The 18,825-nt window shown below is 37.4% G+C and overlaps 1 protein-coding gene across 1 annotated transcript in view; it reads right to left on the reverse strand.

Moving 5' to 3' along the window:
- Window positions 1–2,022: 2,022 nt before the first annotated feature.
- The window catches only part of DOCK2 (dedicator of cytokinesis 2), a 172,451-nt gene continuing 155,648 nt past the window's right edge, over window positions 2,023–18,825 (reverse strand). Inside the window, exons 43-52 of the mRNA XM_065848779.2 lie at window positions 16,883–16,967; window positions 15,268–15,354; window positions 14,759–14,935; window positions 13,669–13,752; window positions 10,058–10,195; window positions 8,522–8,649; window positions 6,635–6,815; window positions 5,537–5,657; window positions 4,412–4,554; window positions 2,023–2,841 (exon numbers count right to left, since the gene is read on the reverse strand). Of these exons, the coding sequence (XP_065704851.1) occupies window positions 2,767–2,841; window positions 4,412–4,554; window positions 5,537–5,657; window positions 6,635–6,815; window positions 8,522–8,649; window positions 10,058–10,195; window positions 13,669–13,752; window positions 14,759–14,935; window positions 15,268–15,354; window positions 16,883–16,967 (1,219 nt within the window). The 3' untranslated portion in view covers window positions 2,023–2,766. The remainder of the gene's footprint in view (window positions 2,842–4,411; window positions 4,555–5,536; window positions 5,658–6,634; window positions 6,816–8,521; window positions 8,650–10,057; window positions 10,196–13,668; window positions 13,753–14,758; window positions 14,936–15,267; window positions 15,355–16,882; window positions 16,968–18,825) is intronic.

Consider the following 18,825-nt stretch of genomic DNA (forward strand, 5'->3'; position numbering starts at 1 on the left):
ACTACCCTGTCACTGTCTTAGTGCCATGCAAGCCAGAAAACCAGACTGTTACTGTCCTGACTATTTGAAATGCCTGAGAGAAGTGATACAGAAAGCATATGAAAACATTGTTGTGCCCAGAAATGCTTTTCTGACCTTGCATGGTGAGAGCTGGCAGCGCTGTACAGATCACAGGTGAAGCTCCCCTGCTTCATTAATTCCCTGGGACAGCAGCCAAAGCCTGACCCTATTCTGGAGTAAATTTCTGCTCTCTGTGCTTCACCTCAAAGAATGTAAAATAAATAGGTTCTCTGCACCTGAATAGATCTTCCTCTGCATATGTGAACTAAAGGTCCATTTAGCTCGTGACAGAAATGACAGTAATCTGTTCTGATTTACATTTTAAACAGAATTTGCTAGATTGCTGTACTTGCACTTCATTATCCCAGAGCACCACTCTTCTTCATGCTATGTTGCTTATTTGGACTATGTGTCCATATCCCCAGTTTCTGGAAACTTGTCCTCCAAACATCCTTAAAATTACTGTTCTGGGCAGTAATTTTTTCTTAGTTAATTTTGCTTTTCTGGTCAGGGTTTATTTACATGATTTCAGGCTTGAAACAGATATAAAACTGGGCTGGCATGAAGAGAGCAGTCTGTGATGTGGGACAACTAATAAGATTTTTGCTGATATTTGGTAAATTAAGTGTGAATCTAAACTCTTCATCAAAAATTATATTGAAACCTGTGCAAAATGCAAGCATGAATTTTGAACCAGCACTCACCACCAAATGTCCTTTGGACATTGTGGTCCTGCCTTCCTGGTTTATGGGCTCTTCCTTCTCTTCCATTCTTTGTATTTTTTTATTTTGAATCACAGCACTTTAATTATAATTTTTAACAACAGCTTTAGCCAAAACTGTTTTAGTCCACTCTTACATGAAAACACAGTTGCAAGATACAAGCAAAAGACAACCTTTAACAGATATTTCTACAAAGAACAAACAGTTGATTAATCATCCTTCTCTCACTTGTTCCTAGCAGAACCAAACCTTTTATTTTAAAATACTTTTTATTTTGTGATATATTTCTTCAATCTATCTGCAAATTATATTGAAGGACAACCTTGGTACCCTCCTTCTTCTTCCCCCAGGTTAACAAGATGTTAAACATGCACCTCTCAGCCTTTTGCTTTCTCCTACCCACAGATAACCTACTCTATTAAACTGAGCTTTTTCCTAGAAAAGCCTTGTCCTTCCTCAAATGCAGCATAAAGTTGCTGTGAAAAGCAAGTGAAACAAACAGTCTATCAGTGTCCATGCCAACAAACACTGTAGTTAGTGTTAAAACTGGACCAATTTTGTTTTGCTGTCTGTGATTATTCCAGTGAAAAGTATTTCCTGGCACACTATTAGTTCTAATGGCAAATATTTCAAACTTCTCCCAGAAAACAATCGCTAATTAGTTCTGTAGAAAACAGCTTCACACTGACAACCTGCAAAGAGAGTCTAAATTCATTAAATAAATTATTCAAGCTGAATGTAAAAGTGTTTCTAGAAGTAGTGAGGCTTAGAACAAACTGAAGATGTCTTTCCATCGATTCACCCACTCAGCAAGGAATAATTTTAACCTCTTTGTCTTTCCCATATCCCTAGAAATGGCAACAAGCTCAGTCTTTCCTGTCCACTACACTATACACGGTCCTATTTTATTTATCTAACATAAACCTATGCAGGTGCCTGAAACATAAAGGCATGAGTGAAGGAAATCAAATATTTGCCTTTTAGAAAGTTTTATATTTGGATAACATACTTGCCATTAGGAAGAACTGAGAGGTTATCAAGCAACCCGAGATGCTGACCTGCAGTGCTGTCTAGCTTCATGGCAATGAAGCCAACTCTACCTCATGAGTCAGAGAGAAACAGAAAATCAATTTTGAAAGCAGAGACTTGGGTTTGTAGAATTCCATTTGCTGTCAGTAAGTAACTAATACCTTATATACGATGATATTTATAGATTTCCAGAAGAAAGTTTCAAGGCAAATAAGTTTTTAACATTTTATTGATGAACAGCAGAAAATGCAGCTTTTGTTTATCATACTGCTGGATGTAACGTCAATTTGTACATGTGTAAAGTGAATTTTTGCACGTTTTCAACATGATAGACGCTGTTCTGAAACTAACTCAGGCATATGGCGTCACAGCCATGGACATCACCCTGAGAAAGACTGAGGATCCAGAGCAGTGTGGTGAGAGCAGCAGGGGGATCTGAGGACTGTAAATCCAGCTACATCCACAGAGTGAATTGTCAGTGGCTATTATATATTTTGCTGAGCCATCTGTTGCCTTGACTACACTGTCTAGTTTAAAGATAGCTGGAGCGTGTCTGTACAAGCTACGCAAAACGATAACGTCTATGCTCTTTGAAAAGAACAAGATCCAACTTACATTATCTAGTAAGCCTTGCAGATGACCTTTTAATACATCTTCCTTCTCAAGAACAAGTTTTGTCATTAGGGAACACACAATGTCCTTTGACCTGTATAACCAGAGGCTCACTGAACTTCTGCTCTATATCCTGGTGGGCAAATCCTGTAGTATCTTCTTTAAATGTTATTCCTATAGCTGTATCACAAGTAATTTATCAGCACCCATGAATATTGTTCATATTGTCTATTGGCCATCTATGGTACAGGTGTTTTTCTTTAGAGTAGATGGTGCTTTGAAACATGATAGTTATGTATATATAATTATTTTTGGCTGAGGAATGGTCTTATAACAGGATGAATTACAGATCTGTAGATGGAGATTTGAAATGGTGCTCCACAGACTGCTTTCCGTCTTCAAGAACTTTGGAAATGCGCTGAAAAGAAAAAAAACAAAATCAAAAAAACAGAGTCCTATGTTAAAATAACTACTGTATTGGATTCAGTAACGTGCGCTAGCTTGTGGCCTTAAGCTGCAGCCAGAGAGATGTTGAACAAATCCTGAATATTTTGAATTAATTTCTCGATCCTGCAAAACAATAAATCTGTATTTAAACCCATCCACATGATTCCCATCATGCTGTGAAGCACTATACAAAATGGATATTTCACTTTATTCAGTTATTTCTGAGACTTGTAAAAAAGGACTTGGTTTTAAGCTGAGAGAGGGGAGATGAACCATCCCTGGAGACATCCCAGGCCAGGCTGGATGGGGCTCTGAGCAACCTGAGCTGGTGAAGATGTCCCTGCTCATGGCAGGGGTGGCACTGAGGGAGCTGGGAAGGTCCAACCCAAACTAGTCTATGATACTATGAAATTTTGTCCGTATTTTATATGCTACTTAGTCTGTAATGTGAGTGGATAAGATCATGCTGAAAAGCTGTTACTTCTGGGTCTGAAAAGAACAAGTCTGTAATAAAATGAACACAACTGAAATGCTACAGACTCCAAACTAACAGGTTATTCTTGTTCCTACAAAAAAAATATTATTGTGAACACAACTAAATGCAGATTTTCCTAAATGTTGCTCTATAATCCCTGAAGGCACTATCTATATTTTTTAGAAAACTGAAGAAACTAATAGATGGAAATGAAACCTATTCACCAGAAAAAAATCTATTTTTTTTTAAACAACCTGTGTTTTGAAAGATCAGCAGAGAGTTGACACACAGTATTGAAAGTGCCATAGAATGCTTATGCAGTATGCATGTCAGTAGCTACCAACATCTGCATTAAATTGCACCGTCCCCCTACCTGAAAAAAAAGGAAAAATATAAAACTTTTGAATCTTAATAGCTGCACTGAATACACATCTTTTTCTTTCCAAAATTACATTAAATACAATAGTTTTACTTTTGTGACATTTCCACAGAAATCAGTGAAAGGTTTCCTACTTTAAGGGAAGGCAACATTAATGACTACAGTGTAAGCCAGTATTTACTTGCAAATAAGCACCTCTGACTTCAGAAAGCAACTCACACTGTGCATGTTGTGCAACACATTCTGTCCTTGCCCTACTGTGGGCAGTTAGCGCTAGCATCAATGTAATGAAATCAAACAAGAAACAATTGCTTTCCCTCTTTTGCTAATAAATGTTGTCTGAAGTAAATCAGAGAAAATCAGTAGGTCAAATGAGACCTCTTGTGGTACAGATGCAGAACTGCCCATCTGAGTCTTCCTAACACACACACACAAGCTGCACATCCATACTCCTGAAGGCAGAGCCAGAGGCAAGTTTTGCTTCCCCACAGAGCTTCCATTTGAAAAACAGACAAAACCACAACCATCACCCCCACCAAACTCAACAACAACAAAGAAGTATTTGAGTTATGATCTTACTGTATCTTAAAATCACTTAATTTCCAAAGCATAGATTTATTTTTTTTTTTTTTTTTTTCCAAAGAGGTAACGCTTTCTCTTTTTTGCCCATAAACACACAGAACTTACCATTGTCTTAAATAACTGGTTCACTTTCCTTTTTTTGGAGGTTTTCTTGTCACCGTCTGAGGTGGAAGGAAACACTGGATGACTCAGCCTATGTGATGCAATTGTTTCATCAGGTGCCACAGGGCCGACAGACAGAGTTAATCCTAAGAATAGCAGAATATTGGTTGTACAAAACAAAACCAAGAAAGGAGAGTCCGAGTGTAAGATAAAGCAGCATTCAAAATAATAAACTACTGCAATTACTGGAAAGAAATTAGACATTTTAAATTTAACTATATCCTTAGAATACAAAAATAAATAATGGGGAAGCACTAAGCTTCATTACACTGGAACTGAGTAGTGAGAAAAAAAATGAACCAATTTGGTCAAGAAGAAAAAATAGATAAATACATGAAAAAGAAGTGGACCATGACAGTCTGTGGTGCTTAATGTGCCTAGTGTTTGCTACATCTGGAAAGTCAGGGACAATGGTAGGGACATAGTAGGGGGCACGGAGTACTGATGCAGGGCACATTTTTTTGTTTGGCCTTGAAATGTGTTGCGCCTTCAGTTACTCTTTGCCCTTCTCTATCCTGCAACTGTCAGTCTTCTGAGTGGGCAGTGTGTTACCTTGTTTCCTCTTCCTCTCGATGTGACGGAGGCTTATGAGATCCCTCTCTAATCTCAAAAGCAGAAGTTAAACCCTGCTATGTGATGACCTTTGGGGATATTTGGCAAAGCAAAGTACAGGGCAGCTCTTCCTGCCTCAAATGCTGCCTTCAGCTGGGAGGGCAGAGTGCAGAAACCCTTGCTTCTGCAAGTGAGAGCCCACACAGCAAGGAGGATGGATCAACTTTGGTCTTCTCAAGGCAGGGGGAACACCCACACTATACAAGGAAGCAAAATTTGGAGCTCCAGAAGTAACATTTCTGCATTTGCTTCTTAGCACTAGACAGCACAGTGTCACCCAGCACAAGTAGCAGCCCAGCCTCACATGCACAACACACGCTTACATTGTAATCTCTGTCGCAGGGGCACTGAGCCACACAGAGAGAGCTGCCTGCCCTGCTTGGAGCAAACCCTTTATTGCCATGTTTTCTTAACATAGTCATAAAGAAAACTCTTCTCTTACTGTAAGCAGCTTACCTGGGATAGTTGGCATTGAACGACTGACAGAACTCATCTGCTTGAGGACAGATGTTTTCTGAGGCGCCACTGCATGTTCTGAGAGGTTGGTGTCGCTCATGAACTCGTATTTCCTTGACAGCTGTTTAATTAAGAAGAACAATACTATTAAAGATCAACTGAGATATGAGCAACAAAGATCTAAGGAAAATAATATCTTGTGAAAAGCATAAAAGATAAAAATTAATAAACAAACTATCATGTCTAACTTGAGTTCTTTATGGGATTGTTTGCTGAGTAAACAATAAAATAAATTAGAAGCAGTAGTATTGGATTCACATTTAATATTATACACTAGCTAAAAACATGCAACGACTTTGCAGATGATATATAGTCAAATAAATACTTCTCATTCCACATAGCAGAAATATTACTCTAAAAAAGCTAGTTAGAAGAGATTCTTTAATTTGGAACTGTAGGATAGTGTTTCCACCATATCTTTGCAATAATACCATCGGCCAGCTCTGACTGTGATCTGCAATGTAAAAAAAGTGCACAATATAAGTTATATCAGTCATTCTATGATCTAGCAGTGCAGTAACAGCACTCAGATGATCTATGGAGCAAGAGATGCCAGGGCTTCCAAGCTTCAATCTGGCACTGTTTAAGAAACACTGTTTGTAATCTTGCAATTTCCTAACAGCTGCACATTCCATAACAAGGTACAAAACGTACAGGGCTCATCACTTCTGCAATAGCCCTGACTGCGAGGAGCTGCCATGAAATGTCAGCACAGTCAATTGCCTCTCCACAGGAAAGCTAGCTTAACCCTCCCAATATAGTACTCTATTTCAAGCTAAGCAAGCTTCAGAATTTGCAGCTTGAGGGCTATATCATCTGTCATCATAAGCTAGTCAAGATGTTCTGATTTTTCCATTGATTTCTTTCCTCCTCAGCATCGTGCGTGTTTCATTCATGGCAAGGCAGACAGTCTGCATCCTGCGTATTTCCCTTTGTGGCACCTAGAGTTCTGTGTGATAGGTTTTTCTTTTCCTAAGCAAAGAAGTGATGTCCTCTATTTTATGGATTGTAAAATACTATTCTAACTCAGTAACATACACATTTCATGTCCGAGATAGAAATATCAGGTGCCGTCTTCTCATCAGCAAACACCACACTGCTTCTTTTTGTTCTTTTTTTGGACCTTCTCATCTTGACTTCAGGGTGGGGATTAATTTGCAGAGCAGTCTCCTCTGATTCTGCTTTTACTGGCTTTGGTAGCACTACTTCCAGATCAAAGCTGCAGGAGGAAAAGAAAAAAGGACAAGTTGCTGAGTGATATTTTAAAAGCCACTGGTGTTCTGATGTCATTTCCCCATGAAATATAAATGTGGGTCATGCTTTCCTTTGACTTTCTATGCAGCCTTGCAAGCTCTTGGCAAAAAAATATATGACGTGCTTCAGCTGGCAACTGTAGATACAAATAAGATGCCTTCAGGAGGTAGGACATAGTCTTAAAATGATGCAAAGAATGTAAAATATTAATATGAGTGCAAAACCCTTTTTAAAGACTTGTGCATCAGCTTAAGAACATTTAAACTGAAGAGAGTTAGAGTTCAAATGGGAAGTTTACACACGATAATGGTGGTGCTGAGAGCAAAACATGCTATTTTGGTTGTTGAAAACAGTGGAACAGAGTATTACTATTTATTCTCCTGTTTTAAACACACCCTCCTATTTATTTCACCATATTGGACAACAATGCACATAAGTAGTGATAAAAAAACCCCTCCTTCCTCCTTCTAGTTTTTACAGTCTAAAAATTGCACTATTTTTAATTTAAAAAGTTCAATAGGTGCTGGCTTTACTCCCTTCTCTGCTGATGTAACTAGCCTATTGGACATGGGGCTCAACTTATTTTACAACAATAATTGTTAAAACTAGTACGGTGAATTTGTTGACCTGTGCTTCCTAGAAACAAATTAGCATCATGAGACTTAAAAACAGGTGCATGATTCAGTTGCTTAAGTATCTTTGGCTGGTTCCATAGGAGACACGGAGCTGGCAGATCCGCTACAATTCACATTTCTGTGCTACCCCCTTCTGGAGTGGAGGCTGAAGGGCAGGAAGAGCAGCCCAGGGCATCTCATGTGTGATACCACACATCTTTGTTAGACAGCTCAAAAAATTGAATTAACTCTTGCTAAACAATGCACTGGCAGTCAAACATGCAAGAATAGAGGGGTGTCTTAAGAAGAAACACTTCCAAGTTAGGGTCATACCTTTTCGTACTTTTTACTGTTTAAAACTAAACTGCTCAAAAAGGGAGATCAGATGTTAAAAAAAAAAAATCACAATCAAGCGCTGCTCAGCAAGATCAATTTTATCAGTGCCTTGCTTGGGAAGAATTTCTGTGTGCCCAATGGATAATTTATAAAGTGATCAAAACAATTTGAAGGTGAAAAAGTTAATCAATACACATATAACTGTTCTCTCAAACTTGAAAGTCTTTGTGTTTCCCAGCACTGCAGTAAAGGAAGCATATTAGGCAAAGCATTTTCAGTTACTACAGTCTTTACTAAACCCTTCCACCTTCTTACTTGTAAGTTTATAAAGGCTTTTCTCTTCCTCTCCAATTTTTACAGGCAAAAAAGATGCTAATTAAATGTTGTAGAAAGAGAAAATTGCAAAAAACCCAGATCTTTGTATTTATTTGAAATGCCATTTAAATAATAAAATACTTGTTTCCTGAAAATGAAATGACACAGTTTTCCAGTGAGACTTTAGTACATTTTGTCTATTAAAGTTGAAATACTGCAGCCTTCAGCCTGGACAGCTACAGTTAAAAATAGTTTTGGCCTAGTCTGGCCTAGTCTGAAGAGACCGCTAGTGGTCTTTATCCTTGAATACCTTTTAAAGCTTTTTAAATCTTTCCATTTCATCCCATAAAACTGTTTAAAAACCTGGGCTTGGAAGAAAATTGGTATTGTATTATCCGCAACCAACCTTTCTGAAGCAATTTTGTTTGGAGTACTGCAGTCTGAATTCATGGAAGTCAGTGAAATCACTGATAACTGACGATAGGATCTCAGCATTGATCTTGGCCGTCCTACTCTCTTGTCATCAAAATCTGGCTGCAGGATGGCAAAGAGAAACATTTTCTGTCAAACAACTTTGCGTGACCCTTGTTTCATCCCTTTTCACGACGTCTTAAAGACAGCAGAGATGTTTTAACATTTGGCATGAATGAAGTTATTTGCTACCGTTAATTACTGTGATTGTTTCTTCCGTCTGGATTTACTTAAAGACCTCTTAAACTCAATGACACAGCGAGTAGCTAAATAAACTACAATTGACATAATTAACTTCGTTTTGGAAAAAGAAATTAAAATAAACAGTGTCTGCTGATCTTATTTGGAACAGACTTGGGGCACGCCGTTAAAGTACTTGCTTGGGCAAATAGATTTAGTTAGTCCTTGCTCCAACATACTAATCGTGCTAATACTTGGCTTCTGATGTCATTTTTCACCAAGACTCTGGTGTCTAGAAGGAGACTTGGAAACACTTGTAATTTCAATAATTATTTTCAAGTGTTTTGCAGAGTTTACACACAATGAATTCACATGCTGCTCATCCTTTGAATGGCCAAAACTGCAGAACTTTGTTTGTTTTTTGTTTTGTTTTTTTCCTATGAATAGAAGAGCTCAGGTCAGCCACCAAAAAAAATTTAAACAGGTTGCTTTTGTTTAACTGCTGATCTGTAAGAGTGCAGAAGGGTCCAAGCATTAGGCGAGATTGCTCTTTGCAGATTACAGACTCTCTATTATTGCAGGGATGGTGGCATGAGAGTGAAAATAATAAAAACACTCTGAGATACGTAGAGTTTTCATCATATAGCTGTATAACACAGCAAAATATCCAAAATTTAGGTTGCTATTTTTTCCCCTATAACAGAAGACATAAACCATCTTAAAAAATCACCAATGCTGAAAGTGACAACGTAAAATAATTTCCAAAGCAACCCCCAACCCCAGCCAAGAGCATTCCTGCTAGCCTGCACAAGCTCGGATAGACTATTTGATTCAAGAATTGTCTGGAGAGTTTGTGCTAAGAAGTTATCCTTCAATTCCCACATATTTCACTTTGGTCTCAACTAATATTTATAGTATTATACACACGGTAGGTTTTGCTTTACAACCCAGCTGGAAGTGGCTAGCACAGGGAGAGATCAATTGCAGATCAAAGCCGTAAACCACTATGAAAAATTACAAAGAGGAGAAACATGAAAATTTGCTTTTACTTCCTTAATAAGGCAGAAAAGAATTGCCATTTTAATAGATATAATAAAATACCCAAATCATCCAGAATGAGGAATATTTGATATGTCAGAGGACTGAATCAGCTCTTTGACTATAAAACTCAAGTCCTGCTACCTTCAGATCACAAGAAAACCCACAAACAATGAAAGCTTAGTTTTTGTTTAGAAGAACGAGTGTAGTAAGCAAAGAAAAAGTACAGGTGTGGTTAAAAGGAGAGCAATACCAATTCTCTGGCCCCATATTGTTTTTCCACTTTAACTTTCAAATGCTTGAAACATTCCTCCATTCGGTCGTGGAAAGGACGAAGATTATCAGAAACTCTTCTTTCATGGATTTTAATTCCAGCCCCAAGGAAAGGTATCTTGAAGAAGGAAAAAAAGAAAAAAAAAAGAGAATATTAAACTGGGTCTGAGAACCCCTCTAGCTCCATTTCAAGTACCTGCTAAGTCAACTGCAAAACTCTTACTGTGATCAGCCGACAGGTTTATCAGTTGATTTCAGCTTTTAGCAGCAAGTACAGGATGTAAAGGGCTCTTGAAAAATGGGCTTGCTCAGTACATTCTTGAAAAATGTTGGCTGCCTTATAGGGACTTTTCTCTCTTCTGTGTATTTTAATATTAACCCCTTATAAAATTAAACACACCATGTGAGAGTTAAAAAAAATTCTTAGACTACTAGTCCACCTGCTTATGAAGGTGCCTGCCACAGTTTACAAGAAAAAGGGTTGGGGTGAAAAATGACTGGGAAAGGTTAAAATCCATCTACTGAGGACGAATCATGTGATCACTTTCATAATTGCTGCATCAATTTAATAGGTTAATGTCTGGTTACTGAAGGTGATCTCTTCCTTTCTCCTCAATTGACTCTACAGACATCCTCTGTATCCCCTACATCTCAAGAAAAATTCAGTAAGATAGAGGTTCAACACAAAACAGAATGACTCAAAACACAACCAGAGGCAGCTTGCACTAACCAGTCTGACTGCTCGATTTTACTCCTGTGCTTTTCTTTTTGCTGCTTATCCTTTAGGCTGGGGTCAGCGACAAGTAACCAAAGGGGTTAGGATCTCTGATTCTTCCTACTAGAATTAAAAGAAGGTATATAACAATAGCTTTTACAAACTAGGCAGGAAAAGCATAAATCCCTGCTCCTTTAAAGGAGAACATCTGATAAAAAGGTTAGGAAAAGGTTATCTGTTCATTAACTATCTCTCTCCACTTGATTTTCTTAAGAAAACCTTCTCCTTTCTCAGAGGCAATAGCTTGTTGGCTTGCTTAAAAAAAATAATAAATTCTTATAATGAAGCAAACGATAGTAATATTACATTTCTAACCCCTCTTTCCTACAATGCTTTCCTTGGCTATTCTATTGCTACTATCATCTTTGCTGTTATATTAGTGTAATAGCATCCAGCTAAAAGCAAACAAAACAAATCTCATCTTCAAAGATAATGACAGCACACTTTGACATGCTCTTTCATAATGAATGTATTCACAAAGAGAAGCTTCCTAGTGCTTCTCTTTAAAATATAAAGACGTTATTACTCTTTGGTCTTTGAAGATTGTGATTTATGAGATTTGTGCAACGTATTTTAGCTAGCCTTCTGCCAGTAACCTTTTCTAACTGCTTTACCATTGACTTTCAGCTATTTGTCATGAATGTTCGGGGCTTTTTTATAAAATCCACTTAGATTCCATACTTTCTGTGTTCTTACCCTAAAAATATTATTAATAATTGTACACATTGGTCCACTCTTCGACCTGATGATATTTTATGGAAGTTCAACTTGAATATAACTTTTAAAAACATGGTATTCAAGCCCAGATATTACAGACAGATCTGTCTGTCCTCTTTAGAGGGATTTACAGGGATAGATATAAATTACTACTTCATTTCCTAATGCCAGATGGTGTAATGGTCAAATTGTACTACTGCATACACTGAGTGTTTGTTGTGGTCAGAAAGCAACCATACACAGAGCCTGTGGTGGGCAACAACACAGGAGAAAGCTGTGAAGGTTGGTGACTCAAACTAATAACTAAATTCAGATTAATCAACATGAAACAAGAATAAACTTCAAAACATTCAGAAAGTAGTACCAAAAAATCCATTAAAAGTATTTGGAACATTCATTTCAAGGCTGAGAGAGGAATAAATGGTTAATTCCCGCTGTTTCTCATCTATACTATTTCATAACATCCCTCTGGAAAGGCAGATCATATATTATGCCTTGATACAGCAATTACTATGCCCAGTCATATACACAACAAACTTAAATCATCTACATTTCAGAGGACTGAGCAGTGAGTGGTTTCTTAACAAGGTACCTATGTGCAAAAATGCAAGTCTTTTGTCTCATTCATTTTGCCATATATTGATGGCAATCATAGTTTTTCTCCCCTTCATTGATATAATAAATGCTTAGGTCAATGAAAAGAGACATTTTCCCTTGAATCTCAGCAAAAGTTTTTCTGCTACCACCTCCCATAAGTACATTTTCCTCTTTGAAGACAAAAGGCTTCTGCAGGTTGGTTGGTTTTTCACATGTACGTGAAAATTTAAGAAAAACAACCAAACAAAAAAAATCCCAAACCCCAACTCATCACGAAACCAAAACCAACAACAACAAAACACAAAAGCAAAACCTCAGTGCTGCTACTGTAGGCGGTATATTCTGTTTTCCTCTGGAGATATAACTTAAAAATATTTACTAATGGTCTTCCATGTTATTTGTCACATAAAAGAGAGGTATGGTGGCAATCTTGAAGGGTCGTTGAGCATGAAAATAGCTCCTGGGAGCAGCTATCATTCCATTAAGATTTCTAATGAAAACAAAAACAAAACAAAAGACAAAGAAACAGCAAAAAAAGCCACAAGAAACACAAAACGCAAAAACAAGGGCACGAACAAACAAAATCCAAACCAAAGCAAAATCAACAAAGCAACAACAAAAATAAAACAGCAGAAACAAACAACAAGAAACAATCACCTCTAGGAAAGTGTTATTTCCCAAGAGAATTTCTGACATTTGCAAACGCTTGTTTTCCCAGCAACTCATGAAGTCCTTATGACTTTATTCATGCTCTCACTTTTGTCTCCAGGAATACAACCAGAGTGTGAATTCCTGGCCCTTTTTAACCATAAATGCAACTCACTCTGTGTGGCTTTTGATAAACCACTCCAAGCGAGGTGCTGCACAGAGCACTTCTCTGGCCTACTGCTTTCCCCAGGACAGGAGGTGATACATGGCTAATTCCTCAGCTTCTGGTAGCATCTCAATTATGATGATCCTCCTCAGGAAACATGATTTGATTTTTGTAATTAAGCCACTTCTCCAGTTTAGGCACAGGATCACTTAGATCCCCAGAGGTGTTTTATCAGCAACACACCATACCAGACAATAAGGAATTATGTTGTTTTGGCAGTGATCTTAGTGCGTTAGCAATGGAATAGCTGCTTCCTGTTAGACACACTAAAATTGAAGGGGTTAAAGCCCTTTTTCCTACTTAAAGGAAACTACTAATATCTAAATAAGGTAATAAATAGGTAGTCCTTTTATAACTATACATACTCTGAAATAGAAAGTTTAGACTAAAGAGAGAATATTTTACTGAGTCCCTTTTCAAAAAAATACTATGAATTCATCACAGAACTAGGCAGGAACTTTGTGAGCACTCCCTGCCTTGTGGAAACAGTAAAAACCAACAGCAACAACAAAAATATCCAAGTAAAAATGACACGACTATCTAAATGCTACATTCTCCTGCTAGAAAGGAACAGAAAAAAAGGAATAGCTGATGAAGCCTCAGATGACTGCTGTCAATAAGAGGTTACCTGCCAAGCAATCAGGTCTTTGAGTCTATTCAACTTTTCTTGATCCTCTGGATGGTCTCTGATATATTCTTCTGTAAAGAAAGCCTTAGACAAAAAGAATAATTCAGTCCATCATTTCAACAGGTAGAGAAATCAGTGATTACTCCATTGATTCCATCTGACATCCTTAATATTGGTCATCAAGTAAGAGAGACATACAAACATGCTCCTTAACCAGATACTGTTAGTGACACTTCCTTATTGTATCAGTTGAGAATTAAGGTGATCTGATCTTTTTTGTTAATTGAAGTCTTTATCCAATACTCTGAGTTTGAGACCCTTACTCTGAAACCCAATTATTCTTTCTTTTATTAATCTTGCATTGAAACTGAAAAGGTGCACATTTGGAGTGTCATGATTTACATATATAAATGATAATTTTATTCAAGTACTTTATTTACTGGCATTAGCCAGTGTTACACAATATACTGTGGAGTAACCCCACATCCATTTTTATGCAAAATTTTAATAAGTAATAATTTGGAATTTCAATGCATATGAGTTTTAAAAATTCCTGTTTTCTCTCCTGCCCCCCCGCCTCCCCTTCACAAGGTGGTCTTAGGGACAACTTTTCTACCATTCAGTTCCTTAAGACATTCCCATTTGCATCTATTGCTGGAACAGTTTTTATTTGGATTCCCATTTTTTAACAACAAAACCTGCTATGCAGAATGGCTGCAGTCACTGAGAAAACCTGATAATGGTTTAATTGATGACCCACATCTAAATACCCCAGACCTACTGTAGGAGAAACTTGATTCATTTACTCCAGATCAATTCTTATTTCATGACAAAAGGGGCATGTGATCTCACACGTATATGAAAACCCCCATAAGTGCAATTAATATAGAGCTTCAGTTACTCTAGTTTGCTGGTTTCTGCTTTCAAAGGCAGCTGTGACCAGGATATGAGGATCCCTTAATCAGTGGAGTCAGGGCTTTCATATTCCCAGCCCATATTCCACTGCCGCTTTGAATAAAGGATGTAGAGGATTATGAAATAATATATTAATATCTGAATATGTTCTTTGCATTGACTTAAAAGCTCTTACCTTCTCGTATTTAGCAAAGCCACCCATAACAGCTGGATCAACAATTCCATTTAGAAGCATAGAAAGTGGATTAATAGGAAGGTTCTCGTCACTCTGGTATTGGTTAATCATCATCAGAATTTTTTCATTCGTTGTGGACATAGTCTCAATAGCATTCTCTAAAGGACTAATTGTAGTCTATGAAGAAACAAAAGACTTCTAAGGTTTATAAAGAGATAAAAAGGTCTCTTTGGTTTTATAAAATTTCATGTACATGCACAATATTCTCATAGTTCAGCAAAAAACACCAGGTTTGTTCAATTCTCTTAAGACTTGGACCTGAAGCTACAAGTCAGATGTAAGATATATGGATTCCAGCAGTAGAAAGAGACAACATAAGTAATAATAGTTTGGTATGTATAAAAATAAGCAAATAACAACAGCCTTGTGTGATAAATTTGCAAACTGTTTTGTACATGAGGATTCATATAGATACACGTTTTACACGTTCTTATCCCATTAATACATACCTGTGACATGGAGACAACCTCAAACCATCGTAAAATTCCAGGAAGCTTGTATGCTGTAACAAATGATGTTCTCTCAATCCACATAGACTATTAAAAAAACACAGCAAGGAGAGAATGATACTTCAGGATTTCAACTTTAATCTTTTCTGCCTTCTGAAATGTCAGAGTGAAAAGAATGTAGATGGAAAACACACACGCTTTTGCATAAGAGGACACTGTAAAATGAACTGAGCACAGTAATTTGCACAAATCATTTTTCTGATTTCAGATTAGGTCATCTTGAGGCACTAAGCCTGTACAAAGCAGAGAAAAAAGAAAATTACTCTTGAATCTTTTAGTATCTCTTCCTATTTTTGCCCTTACAGATTGAGTGACTGTGACTAAATGAGCTACTCTCACCTCTACCAGATCATCATTCCTCTCTCCATTTTCGAAACGTATTCCTGCAATTAAAAGCAATAATAGCCCTATAACAATGTGCCAGCATTCTTACTTGTTTTTTTCCTCCTTTCTTTTTCCTCTTCAGTACAAGAGTAGCTGACTGGCTGCAGGTATTTAAAAAATACCACAGCTCATTTAACCTACTGCTCCTTATTTTACCAATATTGGCTCATCTAAACTGCCAGTACTGAGAAACATAATAGTGAAGGCAATGAAGACGCGCTCCAGCTATCCCAGTTTCCACCTGTCTGAAGTAAGCATGCATATTATCTATCGTCATCAGCAATTAAAATATTTATAATCTAATTGTTGTGAAACCATTTCAAGGTGTGTTCATAAATGGTTTCAAAACTCTCCAGTTTGCAAAGGAAGCCAATGTGCATCATGAGTCTTGATAACATGGTAGGAAGCTGGGATAGAGTTTGTATCTGACGCATTTAATTTAACAGCAGGTAAGAAGCTCGTTACATCAGACTCTTGACACTACTGATCAGCACACACATGACTGAAATTGTACATTTTTGAAATAAATGGCTTTTCCTTTCAGTCTCCCAAGAGCACAGATTACGCCGTAAAGATTGGATGGTATGGGTTTCATGACAGACTATAAAATATCAGATATCTGTAAAATTAAAATATATAAATTTACCACATTTTTATGCATGACACTGAAAAATATAATGTTGCAGATTTCCTAGAATATTTGAACAACAAAGTCTGTTTCGCAGCATTACACCATTATGAATGGGAATTAAAATGTCATGGGTAGCACTGTAGTCTGTAAAGATTTTGGAGGACTGATGAAAGCAGACAACACACACCTCTCATTGCCAAGCTCGCAGCTGACACAAGTGTTGTAAACTACAAGAGGCAAACCATTTGATATTTATTTACATGTCATCTTGTTCCATAATGAAAATCTGTACCAGAGAATGTTACTGCTTAACACAAATGTGTTGAGCATACTTAACTACGTAATGTTTACCCACAATTGAAACAGTGATATATCATTGACTAGGAGTAGTGCTGAAATAGAGAAATCTTGTGGTTTTGGTTTTTTTTCAACCAGATCCTAAAATTAGGGTGTCTGTAATAAGTAATCTGAGACGAAGAAAGCAACTAGATTAAAATTCAGTCACAACTACCTCCATCACCCTGTCATTCATTTACTTACGGCAAATTCATTTTCAGGGTCAACTGATCCTTTTCTGACTGGTCTTGAATAGTGGAACCGTTGCACATTGTTGGACTTATAAAAACTGAAAGATTTTAAAAAAACACTATTGTAAAATACAGAAATCAGAAATGTATGGTTCTTGTTATCACAGTGAAATATTCAATTTTGAGGCAGGTGAGTTTTTAATTAAAAACAAATTTACTGCTCAGAAAAATACCACTTACTGAAAACTCAGGAGTCAACTACTTTTTCTACAAATCAGAGTCAACAAACTGGATTTTACATGTATTAAGCTTCAGCTTGTGACTGAGCCTAATTTCCAGGAATAAAAATTCCAGAACTTCCAGATTAATATTAAAAACTACAGAGAGAGGTCCAGAAAAGATCTTTACTTTCCTGTAATCTTGCTGTGGCACGCACACTGCTGATCTACTTTATAACGGCAGCCAAAAGGAGTACATTTTGTTAAAAATGACGGACTGGACAGAGCGGCTGTATTCTTCTGGACAGAAATACATGTGTTTTTTCATCCATGGCACATGCCAAATCAGTTTAATAACATCTAACAACTCTGATCACAATGCAGAACAATAGTTATTGAATAAACTAGATATTGGAAGCCATTCATAATCATTCTTGTGATAGGTAAGAAAATATAAATAAACACTTGTAGAAGGGGACATCAATATAAATAATCTATTGCAAATGCAGGTTATGGTCTAGTCTACTTAGCTTAAAAAAAATCTCAATCAGTGTGAGCACATATTTTTCACTAATTCATAACCACTGCACTTCTAGCACTGGCTAATTGGAAAGAGCAGAGATTGCACAGTTATGGCTGAGTACAGGCTGTTTCAAAAAGATGCACCAATTTAATAAATTAACAGCCTGTTTCCTCAAATTGTTGGTAACAGTGACAAATGCTCTTTGGTATTGGCAGATCAAGGCCAACACTGCTGGAATGCATGCTGCACCGTGGCATGTGTTGGTTCATGGTTACAGAGATATAGTGATTTCAAATTGGGTCTATCTCTTTGAAATGCCCTGTATTTTGCTGTGGAGAATGAATTGCAAAGCCTTTCTTGCATTAAAAGTGCAGGTGCCTCAGTTTACCTGGAGAAATTTTAACTTAAGATGCCTGTTTTAAACAGTTCTAATTAGGGAGATACAGTCATACCTTGTGCTTTCACCAGGCCCTGACAAGAATAGGGAGAAAATATGGCCTGCCTTAAGTGAAAGGTGCTTGTACTTTTTTACTGTCCTTGAATTACAAACAAACAAATACTATTTTGAAATTACCCACTCAGGTGATAAACAGCAGTTTTATGGACCTTGTTTGAAATCATATAAATCATAGAATGGCTTGGGTTGGAAGGGACCTCAAAGATCATCTAGCTCCACCCCTCTACAATGGGCTGGGACACCCCCCAACCAGACCAGGTTGCTCAGAGCCCCGTCCAGCCCACCCTTCAACACTTCCAGGGATGGGGCATCCACAGCTTCTCTGGACAGCCTGTGCCAGGGCCTCACCACCCTCACAGTGAAGAATTCCTTCCTAATATCCAATCTAAATCTGCCCTCTTTCAGTTTAAAACCATTGCACATCATCCTCTCACTATGGGCCTTGTTAAAAAGTCTCTCTCCATCTTTCTTATAAAACTCCTTTGCATATCGATGGATTTAGAGCTAAAAAATCTCCCAAGCCTGAAGTCAGCCAGTATTCCAGTAGGTACTGCAGGCAATTTTGGCACCAGATATTAGAACAGTCCATCACTTTTCACGTATGTAGTGAGAACACTTAATTAGGAGCATGTAATACGTTCGTCCTGTTCTGCACTGAGTTAGGAGTTTGGAAATGTTACCAATCTGTTCTCAAAATACTTTGGGCATTGGTTTTCTTCATTCCTTGAAAAAATCTTGACCGCAGTATCAATGGGAAC

This window comes from Patagioenas fasciata, chromosome 14 (genome assembly GCF_037038585.1).
Source record: "Patagioenas fasciata isolate bPatFas1 chromosome 14, bPatFas1.hap1, whole genome shotgun sequence".
NCBI lineage: Eukaryota > Metazoa > Chordata > Aves > Columbiformes > Columbidae > Patagioenas > Patagioenas fasciata.